Source organism: Mastigoproctus giganteus, chromosome 11 (assembly GCF_048544385.1).
Source record: "Mastigoproctus giganteus isolate SK-2022 chromosome 11, ASM4854438v1, whole genome shotgun sequence".
NCBI classification, from domain to species: domain Eukaryota; kingdom Metazoa; phylum Arthropoda; class Arachnida; order Uropygi; family Thelyphonidae; genus Mastigoproctus; species Mastigoproctus giganteus.
Genome location: NC_143585.1, coordinates 79561929 through 79579320, shown reverse-complemented (window position 1 = coordinate 79579320; position 17392 = coordinate 79561929). Strand labels below are relative to the sequence as shown.

General features: G+C 35.4%; 1 protein-coding gene across 6 annotated transcripts in view; it reads left to right on the top strand.

The window, feature by feature from the left end:
* LOC150078178 (FERM domain-containing protein 4A-like) overlaps positions 1–17392 on the top strand; it is a 418597-nt gene that overhangs the window by 303964 nt on the left and 97241 nt on the right. For all 6 annotated transcript variants that reach the window (XM_090384903.1, XM_090384902.1, XM_090384904.1 and 3 more), the window contains exons 7-9: positions 6981–7064; positions 9347–9412; positions 10614–10671. In XM_090384903.1, coding sequence (XP_090241029.1) covers positions 6981–7064; positions 9347–9412; positions 10614–10671 — 208 coding nt within the window. The remainder of the gene's footprint in view (positions 1–6980; positions 7065–9346; positions 9413–10613; positions 10672–17392) is intronic.

Sequence of the window (17392 nt, the reverse complement as noted above, 5' to 3'; positions counted from 1 at the left end):
TTTGAATGGAATCTAGAAGCATGAGAGAGGTTTTGGGGGCACTGCTCCAGATGTGGGAACAATATTCTGTGGTAGGCCGGATTTGCGATTTCTACAGAGTCAACAACTGTTTGGAAAAAAAAGTAGTGCTGAGAGTGAAAGGGAAAATCCAGTTTTTTAGATGCAGAGGAAGCAATATTTGCAATATGCTTTATGCAGAGAGAGAGAGAGAGAGAGAGAGAGAGAGAGAGAGAGAGAGAGAGAGAGAGAGAGAGATTAGAAGTCAGGATAAACCCAAGATCTTGCCTAGAAACCAGAGCAATATCGAAAATGAGAAGAGGAATCCTTTTTTGCAAGATATAAGACAGGTCTGAGTTTTAGAAGAAATAAAATTAAGTTCTCTTTGCCCCACTGGAGATCGGCATTTAAGAATTTGGCAGTGGATACTCGAAGTTGAAGCTGTTAGAGTAGGACAAGGTTTCTCAAACTGGAAGGTGGAATGCAATGTGCCATCCTCAGCAAAAATATGGATAGGATTTCCAGTCATTGGAAGAAGGTCATTAATATACAAGAGGAAAAGAGTGGGAGAAAGAACTGAACCTTGGAGAACACCACAATTAGTGGAGAAGTTAGAAGACAGAGCCGTCTACCATCACTCGCATTGAGCAGTCAGAGAGAAAACTGAATACTCAGTTACATTCGCAAAGTTAACCACAATGCAAATTTACAGATTTGTAAAATCTTCAAGTATCTAAAAGATCTCAATCTGACTATAAATGCAAGAAAATCTGCTCAAATTACTTATTCCCTCAGAAACAACCCAACCGCATAGAAATAAAAATTGCCGATGTCCCAATCCCAAATGTCTATTCCAACAAAGACCTTGGAGTTGTTTTTGATAAAACTCTCTCCTTTAATGCCCGCTATTTATATGTTGCTCAAAAAATTCTAAAAGCAAAAAGGTTAATCAAACAAGAAACAGCAGCAATTCAAGACAAAAAAAAAAAAAAAAAAAGTCAAGTCATTAAGCACATTCAGAGATTCTCTTTCCCATTCTGTCCTATGCTTCCAAAATCTGGTCTGGTGCTCCTCAAGTATCCGTCAGGAAATTCCTTGCCCTAGAATATTGGGTTCTTAGATGGTTCAATAGTAAGCTTCGTTTTCCCCATAATTTTTGTTGAAATAGTAGTTTCAACTTTCCAGCTATTAAAGAATAGCTGGCTTTATGAAAACTTAAAAACAAAGCCTCTGCAACAAATGATCAACAACTCTGAAGTCATGCTTCTTGAAAAGTTAATTACTTCTGCAAGCAATTCACCAAACTTAGCCAATATAATAGCTGCTGCTGCTAACAGAGAAAATTCAAGAAACCAACAATTCATATCTAACCTCAAATGGACAGAATGTTCCCCATGCGTTCCTTTACCTCCTAAATCATCACAACATTGATTTCAAAAGGTAACTTAACTCTAAAGCCTACAGGAGTCAAGATATCCGATAAATGAAGAGTAATAAAAACAACAGCCTGCCTTCAACCCAGTAACTGAAACTGAAAGCCAAATTTGCTGTTCTGCAAAATTTTTATTAATTCATAAGGATAATTCCTATTCATTGTTAATGTTTATATGAAATCTGCTATGTATTCGATTATTTTATTTCCTTTGTATCGTATTATCTGCACTTAGCCATGTGCTGTGATGGGCTTTCTTTATTTGCAATAAATGAATATTTATTTATTAAAGAATAGCTGGCAAACCATAGGATGGAAGCTTATTTAGAAGACCTTTATGCCAAACATGATCAAAATGAGTAAGCCAACAAATAAGCCAATGAGTAAGCTAACAAGCTTCATAACGGGTGCCATCTGGTTGGTGGTATCTGCTGAGAATAAGTAACATTAGTATTCTCCACTGGTGAAGTTACTCATTCAAAGCTGTTCAATACCTCGGCAACTTATTGTGAAGGTATTCACAATATGAGATGTATCAAACAATGTATTCATACTACCTGGGTAGTAAAAATGATGGAAGCGCATTACCCATGCCTAAACAACCTTTTTTTAAATAAATGTTTTCCATACTAATTTTTTTTTTTCATTCTCAAGGATCATTGTTATGTATAGGTCCTTTTTTTTTTTTTTTTAGAACCTATAGTACTTAGTAGTGTGCATGGGTTGAAGGTTGAAAAGATGAAAGAAGATACTTGTTGACATTAGACTTGAACTTATGTAGATTGCAATTTTCAGGAAATACGTATGAAGGAAGGTTGTTGCAGAAGTTGAATGAATAAATAAGGAAAGATGGTTCTGTGGAATTGAACCTTGGCAGTAAAAGGATATTGACTGGTTGCAGCACTTGTTGTTCGGACTGCTTTGAAAAAGAGAGCGGGAATTATAGAAATCAATTCAGAAGAACAGTCCCATCCAAGCAACTACACAAAAGGCATGCAACAGAAACAACGTCTATGAGACAGAGTGGAGAGACCATTACATATGAGACTTTAATTAACCAAACTGCTCTCTTTTGAATGGAATCTAGAAGCCTGCAAGAGGTTTTGGGGACACAACCCCAGATGTGGGAACAATATTCCATGGTAGGCCAGATTTGCGATTTCTACAGAGTAAGCCACTGTTTGGGAAAAAAAAGTAGCGCTGAGAGCGAAAGAAAAAACCCAGTTTTTTAGATACAGAGGAAGCAATATTTGTGATATGCTTTATGCCAAGAGAGAGAGAGAGATAAAGATTAGAAGTCAGAGTAATCCCCAAGATCTTGCCTAGAAATCAGAGTGTCATCGAAGATAAGCATAGCAGCAGAAGAATCCTTTTTGTGAGATATAAGATAGGACTGAGTTTTATAAGGACTGAAATTCACTAAGTTGTCTTTGCCCCAGTGGACAATTACCTGGACATCAGCATTTAAGGAATTGGTAGTGGATATTCGACAAGTTGAAGCGGATTGAGCAGGGCGAGGTTTCTCAAAATGGAAAGTGGAATGCAAAGTGCTATCATCAGCAAAACTATGGATAGGATTTCTGGTCAATGGAAGTATGCCATTAATATACCAGAGGAAAAGAGTGGGAGAAAGAACTGAACCTTGGGGAATTCTAGCATTAGTGGAGAAGTCAGAAGACAGCAAGCCATCTACCATCACCTGCAGTGAGCGGTCAGAGAGAAAACTGGATACCCAATTACAAAGAACAGCTGGCAAACCATAGGATGGAAGCTTATTTAGAAGACCTTTATGCCAAACACGATCAAAAGCCTTTGAAATGTCAAGATCAATATGGCTTGAGTTTCACCAAACTTTTGCATTTAATTTGTCCATAGATGGGTAACATGACCTATATATCACCAGTGGGATGACACTGACAGAATCCATACTGACGATCGTTGATCAGATGAAAGATTTCCAGAGATTGAGTTGGCAGTTAATTGATTTCTCTATTACTTTGGAAAGAGTAGAAGTAATCGCAATGGGACGATAATTGGATGGAAGGGAATTGTCACCTTTTTTAGGAACTGGTTGGATATGAGCAAATTCCAAGCAGAAGAAAATACCTTTGGAATAAGAAAACAAAACAACACAAAACAGAAGCAAGTTCAGGGTGAAGAAATACCATCAGAATCTGGAGCTTTCATAGCATCAGATTAATCAAAACGATCAACATCCTTTTGACAGAAAACCACAGGATTCATTGAATGGAGTGTACTGGAAACGGTTTGAGATCATTAATACATGAGTTGGAAGAAAAATGGTATGCTAGCAGGTTAGCTTTATCTTTGGCTGATGTGACAACAGAACCATTTGGTTTTGACAGAGGTGAGAACAGAGATGGGCAAAAATTGCGGCCAATAGCTTTGGTAAAAGAGCAGAATGCTCGGCTACCATTTGGATAAGAAGCAAGTTTTCTACTCTTAGCGTGTTCGAAATATAGTTTGCACTGACTAATAACTGCTTTACAAAGTATAAATAATACTTAATAATAATTTTTATTATTGTGCAATGTCGCTTATAAAAACGTAGCACTGGAAATATTTTATAATAAAAATTCAGAACCATTATACGATTTCTCTGAAATCGTATAATAGGCTTAGGGGTTCGTGATAAAAATATTGCGTTGAAAGGGGGTTCGCAAGTCAGAAAAGATTGGGAACCGCTGCCCTAAATCATAAGATGGGCTATAAAGTGGAACCGAGAAGAGTATTTTAAATGTTATATTCGTTTTTCTCATGCTGAAATTAAGATTTGACTATTTTCAAGCCAGAAACATTTTTGATGTTGACTAGTGTAACATTAGTCCACGAAGAGCAATGCCCATTGATAACCACTCTGTCTTCTTCCACTTAATCATCCCTTAATCAACAGCAGTAATTTGCCGTTAATGCCCTTAACTTGCCCTTGATAAGTTATTCTGGAGTTATTGCTACCCTTGTTTGGTGTATTGCTCCAGTTACAGCAGTCTTATGTTCAACAGTATCAAAAGCCTTCCTGAAATGCAAGTATATGATGTCAAAATTATTTTTTGCATCCAGTTCCTTGGTCACTGCATCATAGTGACCTACCAGATTGGTTAGACAAGACTGCCCTTTGACATATCCATGCTGTGATTGCAGTATAATTGCATGCCTGTCCAAATGGTCCTGCATTACTTCTTTAACCAGTGATTCCATTATTTTCCTTGGAACAGGCATTAACTAACAGGTCTGTAATTACTCATGTTGCCTTTTGATCCCCTTTTATGAATAGGGGATATATTCGCACATCTCGAGTCCATAGGGACCTCCCCTGAATTCAGGGATGCCCTCATAATTATGGTTAAGAGTTTGCTTACCTCCTTTGCTGCCTCCCTTAATATAATTGGATAGATTCCATCTGCCCCAGGTGCCTTTTTTATGTCCATCCTCAACAATTTCTCCTTCACTTTCCTTTCAGTTATCACAAAGTCATTTAGTTCCTCATTAGAGTTTGATAAACTTCTGTCATCCCATTCCCTAAAGAATCCCTCATGTGTGAATGTAGATGCAAAATACCAATTCAACTTGTCCATAACCTTAGCAGGGTCATCAAGTAGTTCAACATCACCTTCAGTGTCTTGATTGTTTACCTGGAAGTGTTTGTAAAACTGGGTAATGGATGCTTGGCACATAGGGAAGTAAGGAGTATAATGACTTGAAACTTTTTTGAGTAATTTTTCTACCATGTGGATAAGAAGATTCAGAATTTTTGAGAGTTCTGAAAGGAAGCATTTGTTGGATCATTTTTTTCTTTTCTATATCTACTTTGCTGTTTTCTGAAAATGTTTAACTCCTGCTAGCTCTCATTGTCAGAATAACTGTATGCAAAAACCAGAAGTACTAGTTTATTTTTGTCCACTTTCAATGCAGTTATCTTTCTTATTTCTATTGCTATCCATCTCTTGTTTTACTTTTTTTGCTAGGATTTTTACTAATCAGCTGATATTTCTGCTCTGGAGTGTAAATTAAACCTTATGTTTCAAGAAGCCTAATGTCTTTATCACTTGGCAAGATCTGTTACTCAAGAAAATATTATAGGGTTTCACTGCAGTGGCTTGTGCTGACCACAGTATTGTATAAGTACATTACTGTACATGAACATGCACAAAAACATATGTTGTTTTGTCCTACACAAGTTAAAAGTCAGAAAATAAGCAAAATTTCTATTTGTTCAAAATGTTATTGCATTTGATGGAACCTATTTTGGAAGATTCATGTGAAGCCATATTTTCTAACCTCATGTATGGATAATGACATTATCATTATTGCTGATGTGAAATATGAGCTTGTACATTCAGAGCTTTCATAGATAATATATATTTTCACTTGGTGTATGTGGCACAGGCAGTGCTTGCTAGAAACTGTAGCTTACAGCACATCACTCACTCACTCCCTTCAGACTGACACTTCTTCTTACAGATTTTCAGTAAATCATAAGCTGCCTGGGCTTTTCTTTGATGAATATGTATATTTAATGGTGTGACTTCTTCTTTTGCAGTTCAACTATCACCTGATTTGTAGGCTGGATGTGGGTATTTTGAAGCCAATATTGGCTTTCCTATTAAAAATATCTCTGCTTTTTTCATGAGAAAGCGTTTTTTTTTTTTTTTCCCTGTCCATTTTCTTATAAATGTAGATAATGGTAATGTATATTCTTTCTGGGGTATTGCATATAGTGGCTTTAATACTTAAATTTTTTGTTTACATACCTCTTCTGGTCATTGGGAGAAGTTATGACAAAAGGTGATGATAACTTTTCCAATAATCAGAGGGATTAACCTCTTCCAGTGAAAGGTTCACTTCTTCATCTGGAGTTTCATTTGTCTCCTCTTCATCTTTTTCTCCATTTAGGATTTTTGCTTTCTCACATTGCAAAAATGTTAGTTTTATTTTCCTTCTTTATGTAACACATGAAAATGGCATCATTTTAACTTTGACCTTTCACTTTTGTTGATCCAGTTACAACCAGGCTTCAGTTATCTCCTTTAGCAGCTTGCTTTATCACTTAATTTAAACCAGCATTTATTTTTCCATTTGCTTTCATTATAAGTCCATTTTGTAGGTTTTCCTTCTGTGTTTGTATTCATGTCATTGATATTACTCACCATCTTGTCTGTGTACTGCAGTTTAAAACAGACTGATGACTGTCTATCACCGAATGCTCTAATGACTCTCAGTTGAGAGTATGGCATAGTTCTCCCTCTTTCAGTAGAAGTTTAATAATACTTATCCACAACTATTTTCTTTAACGGTATAAAAGTTCAACATATATGCCACCAGCTGGTTCACAGCTGGTGGCATATTTATAGATACTAATAGATGGGCAGGACATAATAGAAAACATCAAATTCCATATGAATGTGACCTATCTCCATATATGACTATACACTCATTTCTTTTCAGTAAAATTTCTTTTATTTGTAGAAATTTAAAACCATTTTGCAATTGTGAAAATTAAAAATAGGCAAAACATTTTAACTCTTTTTAGTGATCTGACAACCAAACTTCAGCTGAAAAAATTACCTGTAATACCAACTAGCACATTACAGGAGCATCCTTCTCTTACAGTCTGGTGAGTCTCTCTCTCTCTTTAAATAATATTTATTTATTCTACATTATTTTCAATTTATTAAGAAACATTTGTTGCCATAGTTGGATATCTAGTAAATTTTCTGAATGAAGTCAAAAACAGGAAGAATAAGTAAAGATTTTAGGATAGAAGTAGGCATTTCTTGCCCCTGGTTAATCCTAACCAGGGGCAAGAAATTAAAAGTTATCTTCAAGGTTAACAGTGTATGAATGAACAAGTTTAAAGCTTGTGCTCAAACCAGAACTTCTCAATCGGGAGGGGGGGAGATGATCCCCCACGAGTATTCTGGTTTCTTTCACCCTAAGCATGTGAATTGGCCTGAAAATATTTTTATAGACATAATACATAATAAAATAATATATGAACTAGACTACCAGAAGAACTGGCACACTGTGGCCTGAGTAGATTATACAGCAAAAATTTCCACAGATGAAGACAGACATCAAAGTGTTCTAGTCATTAATAAAATTTACATTATATTAGAAGGAATCAGTGTCCATAATGGAGCAATTACAATCCAGCATAGTCATCATATAGGCGCCTCCGTAGCCAGGTGCACAGGAGCAGCAGTGCGTAGCACACACTTCTTGATTAGACCAGGGTTCCGAGCCCGTGACCACCAAATATGGAGGATACGGAAAGGTCAGGGAATGACCACTGCATATTCCCAGAGCAATATGACCTTAGTTGCTAATGCTCCTAAAAAAAAACCCCAAATAAATAGTCATCATATAGAAATATATCTGAATACATATACTTGTCTAAATGCAATAAATACAGGAATGGAAAGAAACCTTTCAGATATGGGTTTTTCAATAGGAAATTCAGGAAAGTACTTAAATATCGCATTTCTACTTTAATATTGCAAACACACTTCGAATACTGTTAAAGAATACTTTCTGTCTTTTTCTAGGGGTGAAATACAGGAATTTTTCCAGCAGGGATAGGGAGGTGATTATTCCATTGTATAAGGCAATGGTCAGGCCACACCTAGAGTACTGTATACAGGTCTGGAGGCCTCATTTCAAGAAGGATGTAGAGTTGCTGGAACGAGTACAGAGTAGGGCAACAAGATTAGTGAATGGAACAAAGGGGTGCTCTTACGAAGAAAGGCTTAAGTTTTGCACATTACAGTGTCTGGAGACTAGGCACCAGCGAGGTGATCTGATAGAGGTGTATAAAGCCTTGAATGGTTTAAGCATGCTCAATGCTGATGGGATTCTTCCTCTAGCTCAGAAAAATCACATGAGAGGGCATAAATTCAAATTGAGGAAAGACAGATGTAGGATAGACGTGCGGAAATTTGCCTTTAGCCAGCGGGTGGTTGGTTGGTGGAACAGACTTCCATCCCTTGTGGTGGAGGTTGATAGCCTAAATAAGTTTAAGGCTCAGCTGGACAGGTATTTTGAACGAACAGAGGGGTGAAGTGGAAGTGGGTTTTTTTTTTTTTTTTTTTTTTTTGGCTGATGCTGCATAAGCTTGCATTTCTTGCATCAAATGCCTCTACTAATGCTGATGCTAAATCTCCTCTGGAGATTTCACCTAGAAAAAGATACTGCCACTTAACACACTAAGTATGTTTTTATTTTGTATTTAATTGTTTTAGATAGAAATTGTTAAAATTGACCTTATAACTTATTAGCATGTAAAATGATCATTCATATAAAAGTAATTTCATTGTAATTCATAATGCTATCATTATATATAAACAAGATAGTCAAGCGTTATGTTAATATTTTTATCCTATTCAGCACCGCTCAGATTATAAAATATTAACAAGTGGAATGCTAATAATTGGGAATGAAAATGATATAAATTTTTTGTCAAAAGTTTATCTAACATAATATGCACCAATTGTCACTGATTGTGACCTTCTGACACCATAATTAAATATAAATATTTAATGTAACTTTGGAAGTTTGTTTTTTTTTTTTTTAAGCTTAACAGCTAGATTACTTAAATTGAATTTAAGAAAGTATACTTATTAATTGGAATAGCATTTTGAATCATTCCATGTCATTTTGTTAAGTATATTCATGTTTTTTATTAATATTTTAATATTTTGAATTTTTTTGATGATTATCAAACTGCAATTTGTAAATTTTAGTGCTCAAAGATTGTTAATTAGCATTAAAAGGTGAAAAAAAATATTTCTGCATTAATGTTTTATAAATTTGTTTGAGATTTTAGTTTTATTTTTCTCTTTTTCTGTAAAAAAAAAAAAAAAAAAAAAAAACAACAAAAAATTCAATTGTTAATTGCAGTGAGGAGAGGATAACAGAGCAGTATAAGTTACTTACTGGTCAGTCAAGAGGAAGAGCCATTGTAAAGTAAGTGATGGCTGAAACTTTAATATACAATTGTTATTTTAACTAGAAACAGTGTGAGGTTGTTTAACAGTTTTTTAGTTTATTATTTTTTATTTGGATTCTTTGATCTTAGTTATAGGGCATCTTGTGTATAAAAATATCAAATCTTGTGAATTAACTTAAAAAGGTTATGAAAAGTAATAGGCGTATTAAAACTATCATCATCATCATGAACTTGGTCTGGCTTAGGTCTTTTACGACCTGTTCCTTTATAGCTCTTGGAGGTGGTCTTGATCTCACCATTGTTGTCTTGTTCGACCCACATCTCTCTTGCCTGTATGTTTGTAGTTAAAGGCTAATTTTGGGATCCGGTCTGGGCTCATTCTTTCTATGTGGCTGATCTATTTTTCCTGATACCGTTTTATGTCATTTACTATGTTATTTACTTTTAATTTCTCGCGGATATCTAAATTTCTTTGGTGGTCTAGTCTTGTAAAGCCTAATAATGGTCTTAAAAATCTCATTTGTGCTGCTTCTAGTTTTTGTGCATCTTTCTTATTTATGACCCAAGTCTCACAGCTGTAGAAGAGGGCTGATTTTGAAGTGATGTTGTGCAGTTGTAATTTTGTTTGTTGTCACTTGTTTTCCGAAGTGGTGTTTAATTGTTCCATCCATTTTATTATATTTTTGCAGTTTAGTGTGGATGTTTTTGCCTTCATTTGATATTAAATTTCCCAAATAGGTGAAGTCAGATATTTGTTCTATTATTTTATCATCAATAACAATTTTGACTCTTTGTTTTTTCCACATAATCCCATTGCTTTTGTTTTTGAGGTGGAGATTTTCATCTCGTACTTTTTACCTATTTTATTCAGTTCATTTGCTGCTATCTGTGGTTCATTAAAACTATATAATATAAAATTAATAAGAAATGGAAATCTTAACGTCTGTGGTATCCCAGTTTTCAGGAGTAAAAACTTCCGTTACAATGAGTTATTAATTTGCTTTATGTACATTATTTATATACCATATTTATCTGGGGAAATATTTTAAAATTCTTTTGATTTTTATACCTCATATAATTAAATTTTTACTTTAACATATTAGAATTCATATCTAATAAGTAAACTCCAAGGAATTGTTAGAATAAGTTAATTTGGATCAGTATTATTGGAAGTTCTTATAGGTTGAGTTCTTATGGAGTTTCTTCTTTTCTCCCTAGTTATATGACTGTTTTAGAGTCATTGCCCACATATGGAGTTCACTATTATGAAGTAAAGGTAAGAAATTTTTATTTGAATTTAATAGATTTGATCACCTTGATCAATGATGACATATTACTCAAAATGATCTGCCTATTTCTTTTGAATGTAAGTTGTAAAGGTGTCATGTGTAATACATGTATTGAGTTAGGTTTGGCCACGAGGCATTGGTATATATCATGTGTGCAAGTTGTATATATTCTATGATCAGTTTGTTTTAAATGTTCTTGTTTATACTCTGGCATGACCACCAGGTCAGAGTTTACAATAAATCAATCAATCAATACAAATTGTTAATCATATTTAGCAGTCACAGGCTCAAATTCCAGTCCACTCAAAGAGCGTGTGCTACTGCACTCGCGCTCCTGACCACTTGGCTTACGTCTCAGGATGAAAATCAATTCTCCTCTGAAACTGACTTGACAGTGGAGTGAAAAAAGCCTCTGATCATGGTGGAAAGTATTTTTAACTTTGACTAGTGATAGGGATCAAAACCAGGTCATTTCCATATAATGAAAAAGCAGTGGCTTTGTTCACTATGCTATTCAAAAGGTTGATGGTATTGAAAAACATTTTCCCTTGATTCAAGCAGGTCTTCTCATGTCATTTTGAATGGTTGGCAGTTTCTGGCCAAAACCAAAATGGCTGTGGTTCCTCATTCTGTCTGTTTTTTAGATCTAGCTTGTAATGATTTCTTTTTGTTCTGAGAACTAATATTTTCATTAAAAAGCAGAAATTGCAGAATCTCTGGCTTTGCTCAACCAAGTTTCAGATGGACTGCTTCAGTGGTGGCAACATGGACTGTTTGTTGAGTGATAACTTACCAAGCGGTCCGTTTTGTCCACACAAAGTCCACATTTGTTTAAAATTTTATTTATTTTGTTTTTGAAATATAATCTGCAGATTTTTTTATCATTGTAAATGGCATTCATATGCCAGTTTGGAATTTATATGCCATTCCTAAATGGCATATAAATTCCTGATGGCCTGTTTGTATGAAAAAAATAACAAATTACCTCTGAATATTTACATAGTATAAGCAGTCATGGGACCTAGTAAAAAAATTGTATATTTCATAGAAGTTTTAATTGTTGGATAGCAGCAGGAGAGAGAGAGAGAGAGAGAGAGAGAGAGAGAGAGAGAGAGAGAGAGAGAGAGAGAGAGAGAGAGAGAGAGAGAGAGAGAGAGAGAGTGGTGGTGGTGGTGGTCATTATAGAGAATTCAGAACTGCTAGTATCACAAGCAGTTTTCAGAAGTACTAAGTTCCACATCAGCTCGCTCCACCTTGTCATTCTTTCTATGTGGCTGATCCAGTTTTATGTCATTTATGTCGTTTTATGTCATTTACTATGTTATTTACTTTTAAATTTCTCGTGGGTATCTAAATTTCTTTGGTGGTCTAGTGGGTATCTAAATTTCTTTGGTGGTCTAGTGGGTATCTAAATTTCTTTGGTGGTCTAGTCTTGTAAAGCCTAATAATGGTCTTAAAAATCTCATTTGTGCTGCTTCTTGTTTTTGTGCATCTTTCTTATTTATAATTTCTGAATGGAAAGCCATTATTTCTATCAAGGAATGCTTCATGCAAGATGCGCACAAAGACACCTGAACTTTTAGGACACTTTCTCTGAGAGAGAAAGCAGACTTGCTCAATTTACAAATATTGGTTATGTATCAGTCTAACAACCCCAAACAGAATTTACAAGAAAGGCACTTATATATTACAATCAAATGGCAATATTATTGCTATCCTTTTGTAGGATGTTTGGTGGCAAGATGGTCACAGGTAGCAGCTTAAAAAAAAAAAAATAATAATAAATTCAACTGGGAAAAAGGTGAATATCAATTTCAGATAAGATTGCTGCTAATTTCAGAGAACAGTGATTTTATATAAGATGAAGCTCTAGTACACCATATATTGCTGAGTACCTCTAATGCTACTTTAATTCAAGTTTTGCAATATTTATAGAATGCAGTACCACAGAATTTGCATCAAAAAGTTCATCAAATTGGCAATTGCACGTGCTATGTATTAGGCACAGAAACATTCAGCCAAGTATTAATATGCGTACTGCAAATTGTGGAAGCAAGAATGCTGTAGTTTTGAATAAATCAAGATTTTGAGTCAGCTTAAAATTAAATTTCTATACATTGCCTTACCATTTTATTATAGAATCTAGCATTCTGATATTTGCATTCCTCCTGTTATAGGCATATGAAATAGCTCACATTAGCATTAGTAGAGGCATACAATGCAAGAAAGCAAGCTTATGCAGCATCAGCCAAAAAAAAAAACATTTTACCCCTCCATTCATTCCAAATGCCTGTCCAGCTCAACTTTAAATTTATTTAGGGTCTCAACAAAGGATGGAAGTCTGTTCTGCCAATCAACCACCCGCTGGCTAAAGGCAAACTTCCACACATGCATTCCACAACTGTTTATCCTCAGTTTGAATCTATGCCCCCCCACTCAGGTTCTTAATCTGAGCAAGAGGAAGAATCCCATCAGCATTCAGCTTGCTCAATCCATTCAAGGCCTTATACACCTCAATCAGATCACCTCACAGGTGCCTAATCTCCAGGCACTGCAATTTGCAGAACTGAAGCTCTTCTTGGGAAGAGCACTTCTTTGTTCCCCTCACTAATCTTGTTGCCGTTCTTTGTACTCGTTCTAGCAACTCTACATCTTTCCTAAAATGAAGCCTCCAGACCTGTACACAGTACTCTAGGTGTGGCCTGACCATTGCTTTTTACAACAGGATAATCACCTCCCTGTCCCTGCTAGCAAAATTCCTATATATCACTGACAAGACTCTGACCTGCCCTGGAAATGTACTGGGCTTGAATTGTTCAAGAACAATTCAAGTTTATGTCTGGTTTCCCAGACATAAAGATAGCTACAGTGTTTGGTAGAGTCATGAAAGTGAAATGAGAAAGGCAGGTGATATCAATAACCTCATGGGAGGAATGACTTTAGCTACTTGCACAGCATGGGAACTTCATTACAGGCAGTTAGTGTAGTTCACACATGAATTAATGCAGACAGTATCCAGAGGCTTTGATCAATTGTAGCCGGCAGCAAAGTTTGTAATGAGAAGAATAAATATGGACAAAGGAGGATATCTGGGACTGCTTATGTGTGAACACCATTTATTCAAAAATTGTATACAACTACCAAAATTTTTCAACACTGGATGGCAAGAATTAGTTCCACCAGCATATCACACACAAGGAGCTCAGAACAGACAAACTATTTGTAGTGGTGTCAGGAAGAGCACAGTGGTCAGTGTGGAGTACAGGAAATGTTGACAGACAAATAATGATTCATACTGTAGAGCACTGATGCATGAGGGTGTGTAGAAAACTGCATAAAGCTGTGGATTCTGAATAAATCTTGCCCTCTTTGTGGGCTATTGGTGGTGATACAGGGACTGTCTTTGAGGTGTTGAATGGGTTCTCTTGTTATTATGGTGGGCACCCTCACCTAGATGAGATATGTGAACATTCTTGCAGACCAGGTTTGTCCTATAATGCTAACGTTGTGCCTGGATTGTAACTGGAATGTAATGGGTGTGAATTGTTCAAGAAAGATAATCGAACGACTTCAATGATATTCAGCATCTGCCATGGCCCATGCATTCAAACAAGGATCCCTTTGAGAATTTGTGGCCTTGTCTGAATTGGTACTTTTGTGACTGACTTCACCAACCAATGAATTTTACAGATGTAAAGCTCATTCTTGAATACAAAGAAAATATCACCCATAACATCTGTGTACTGTATACTTATTCAAATCCATGCCATGCAAGATTGCCATTGTTATCTTTGCTGCTGTCAGATGGATCTATGCACTGTTTAGTACATTCTCTGTTCTTTTGGTAGAGCAGTGTACTTCTGGCCAGGCACTGTTTAATATGAATATCCTTTTCACTTTTTGCTAATAGTGACTGTGATATGAATTCTGTTGTCATTGTAGGCCCAGAAATTGCAACAACATTAATTTCTAGTAATACTTAGTAAGCAATACCAAATATTAGTTTCAAGTTTTAGTGTTATTTTTCAATATTTATTGATAATTCCAGCTTGGTTCTTTTATATGTATCTCAGTACTATTATTTTCTTAATAGTGCCAACTTTGTTCTTTTAATACAGGGTGTCCAGAAACCTTTTCTACATAACAAATGTTGTTGTGTGAAAGGGTACATGAGACAAACCTGAAACTGCTTCCAGATGATAGAGGATATCTTTAAATTTTTATTCACCACCAAGAAAATGTGTGAACTGGAGTAGATGATAGCATAATTACAAAACTGTAATCATGGCAGAATTACCATGATTACATTTTGTGATTTACTCTGAGAAGGCACATTGTGGGCTATTGGTGGTTTCAATAAGCTACAGTCTGCCACTGCTGTTATGCATACATTTTGAATATGGTTTAAAAAGCCACTGAGTAGACCTTCAGTTCTACAATGATATGGAAAAATCATAAAGGATGCCTGATTGTACCATTATACTGTCTGAGGTGGTGACCAAGCAAAGGTGAGTGAGGGTGCAGTGCAACTGGTTTGAGGAAGTTTTACAAAAAGCCCAAGAAAATCCATACAATGTGCCAATCATGAGGTTTAACATGTTACATCACCGTCTGAGGATGAAACTAGTACAAAAGCTGTTAATTGATAACAAAACCAGGAGGATGGAATTTTATTAATAAATTCCATTACTAATAAATTAGTAAATTTATTAGTAAATTTTATTAGAAAATGTGTATGCTGCATACACTGCAGCATGCATATTTTCTAGTCGATGAATAAAAAGATATTCTGTGTCACCTGGAAGTAGTTTCAGGTTTGTATCATGTACCCTATTCACACAGTGTGATATTTTAGTTTTGTGAAGGAGGTTTGTGGATACACTGTATAAAGTAGAAACAGTAATCTTTGCTCTATATTAAAAGAAAAAGTTGACATTATTGATGCTGAGGGAAGATTCTAACAAAAATAATTGTGTAATTAAACAGGAGTGTGCATATTTGGTGTAAAACACTTGCATCACATACTATGTTGAAGTTCAATTCTACAAGAATAATATTTGTTCAAATGAATTTTTACCTTAGATCAAAATAGAATTCAGATAGAAGAGTATGATTTTTATATTTCATCTCAATAGTAGCATCCTCCATGACAACCAGTGTAGAGGTTTTGCCTTATTACTCATGGAGAGGTGTGGTTCAAATACCATCAGAGATGGATGAATTCTTAAAAGCTTCCATCAGGGTTGTAGGATATAATGTGTTTTACATCAATATGGCTTAAGATGATGATGTATATAAAACCAACAACAATTATTATATTCGAGTTATATTAAAAGAAGCAGCAAAAGAGATAAGAAAACCTTCAGTCATTATTATGAGAGCATCGTTGGATTCGGGGAGTATCCCTACAGACTGGAGATGTGCAGATGTTTGCTATTCAAGGAGGGGAGAAAATCAAAATATTCACACTGTCCTGTATAATAATCAGTAATTATTCACACAGGGCAGTGTGAATAATTACAGAAGTGTACGCTTTACACTGTGCTAGGAAAAATAATAGTCAGGGGGTTAAAATACTGCAGAATCATCTTGATAGCAATGTTCCAATCACAGTGTGGATTTGTTAAGGGGGGATCTTTTCTGACTAAGCTGTTTAGCCTATGAAGCATTTACCAAGGAACTGATAAAAAAGAAATAATTTTGAAACCATATTATATTTCAGTAAAGGTTTTCATAGTAAATGATTAAACTCAGGTTAAACACTTTACCATGCGAGCATGCTGCTGAATCTACAGTAAGTATTTTGTTTGCAAGGAATTACTGTTATCTGTATGCAAGCCAGAAAAATAAAAAAAAGCTTTTGATACTGTTCCACACGAATGACTGCCATACAAATTGGTGCAGTCTGGCATTTGGAGGACAAATTACTGCTAATATATGGTTGAGTGGCAGAAAACTGAGTGGTTATTAATGTCCACTGCTCTTCACGGACTAATGTTTTTAGTGGATTCCCTCAAGGTTTGGTATTTGGCACATTACTATTTATCATTATTTATTAGTAGTATTGGAGAAACATGTCAAGTTTAATGTCTGAATTTGCTGATGATGCTAAGGTTGGCTTGCTACAGTTGTTAAATTAGACACATTGGCATAATTTATCCAAAGCAAATGGACTTTTCAGCCCATCAGCAATTGCAATTGAAGTTTAATTTAATAAATGCAAAATACTACATTTTGGTATCAGCAATCCCAAAATAACATAACAGTTGGGTGATAAAACATTACTAACTTGACTGTCCTGGGTCTTCACTGTATTGTACAGACTGACATAAAGTTCTCTGAATAGTGCAGATAGGCTGCTAGAATAGCTGATGCTGTTCTGGCACAAAAGGTAATTATCCCAATCCCATTGTTTAAGAGTCTGATCTTGAGTCCCACACACAGGTTTGGAAGCCTTATTTTAAGATTGATGCAAATCTGTTAGAACAGATGCAGAGAATAACAACAAGATTAGTCAAGAGACAAAAGTGTACCCTTTTTCTGTAAATTTCAATGTCTGGAAAGTAAGCACCTGCAAGGAGACTTGATATGATAATCCTTGCATATGCCTGAATGCTGATAGCATCCTTAATATTTATCAGATTTCAATATCTGTAAATCATAATTAACAAAGCTGTCTGTTTTCTAATTGTGTTTTAACAACTGTAG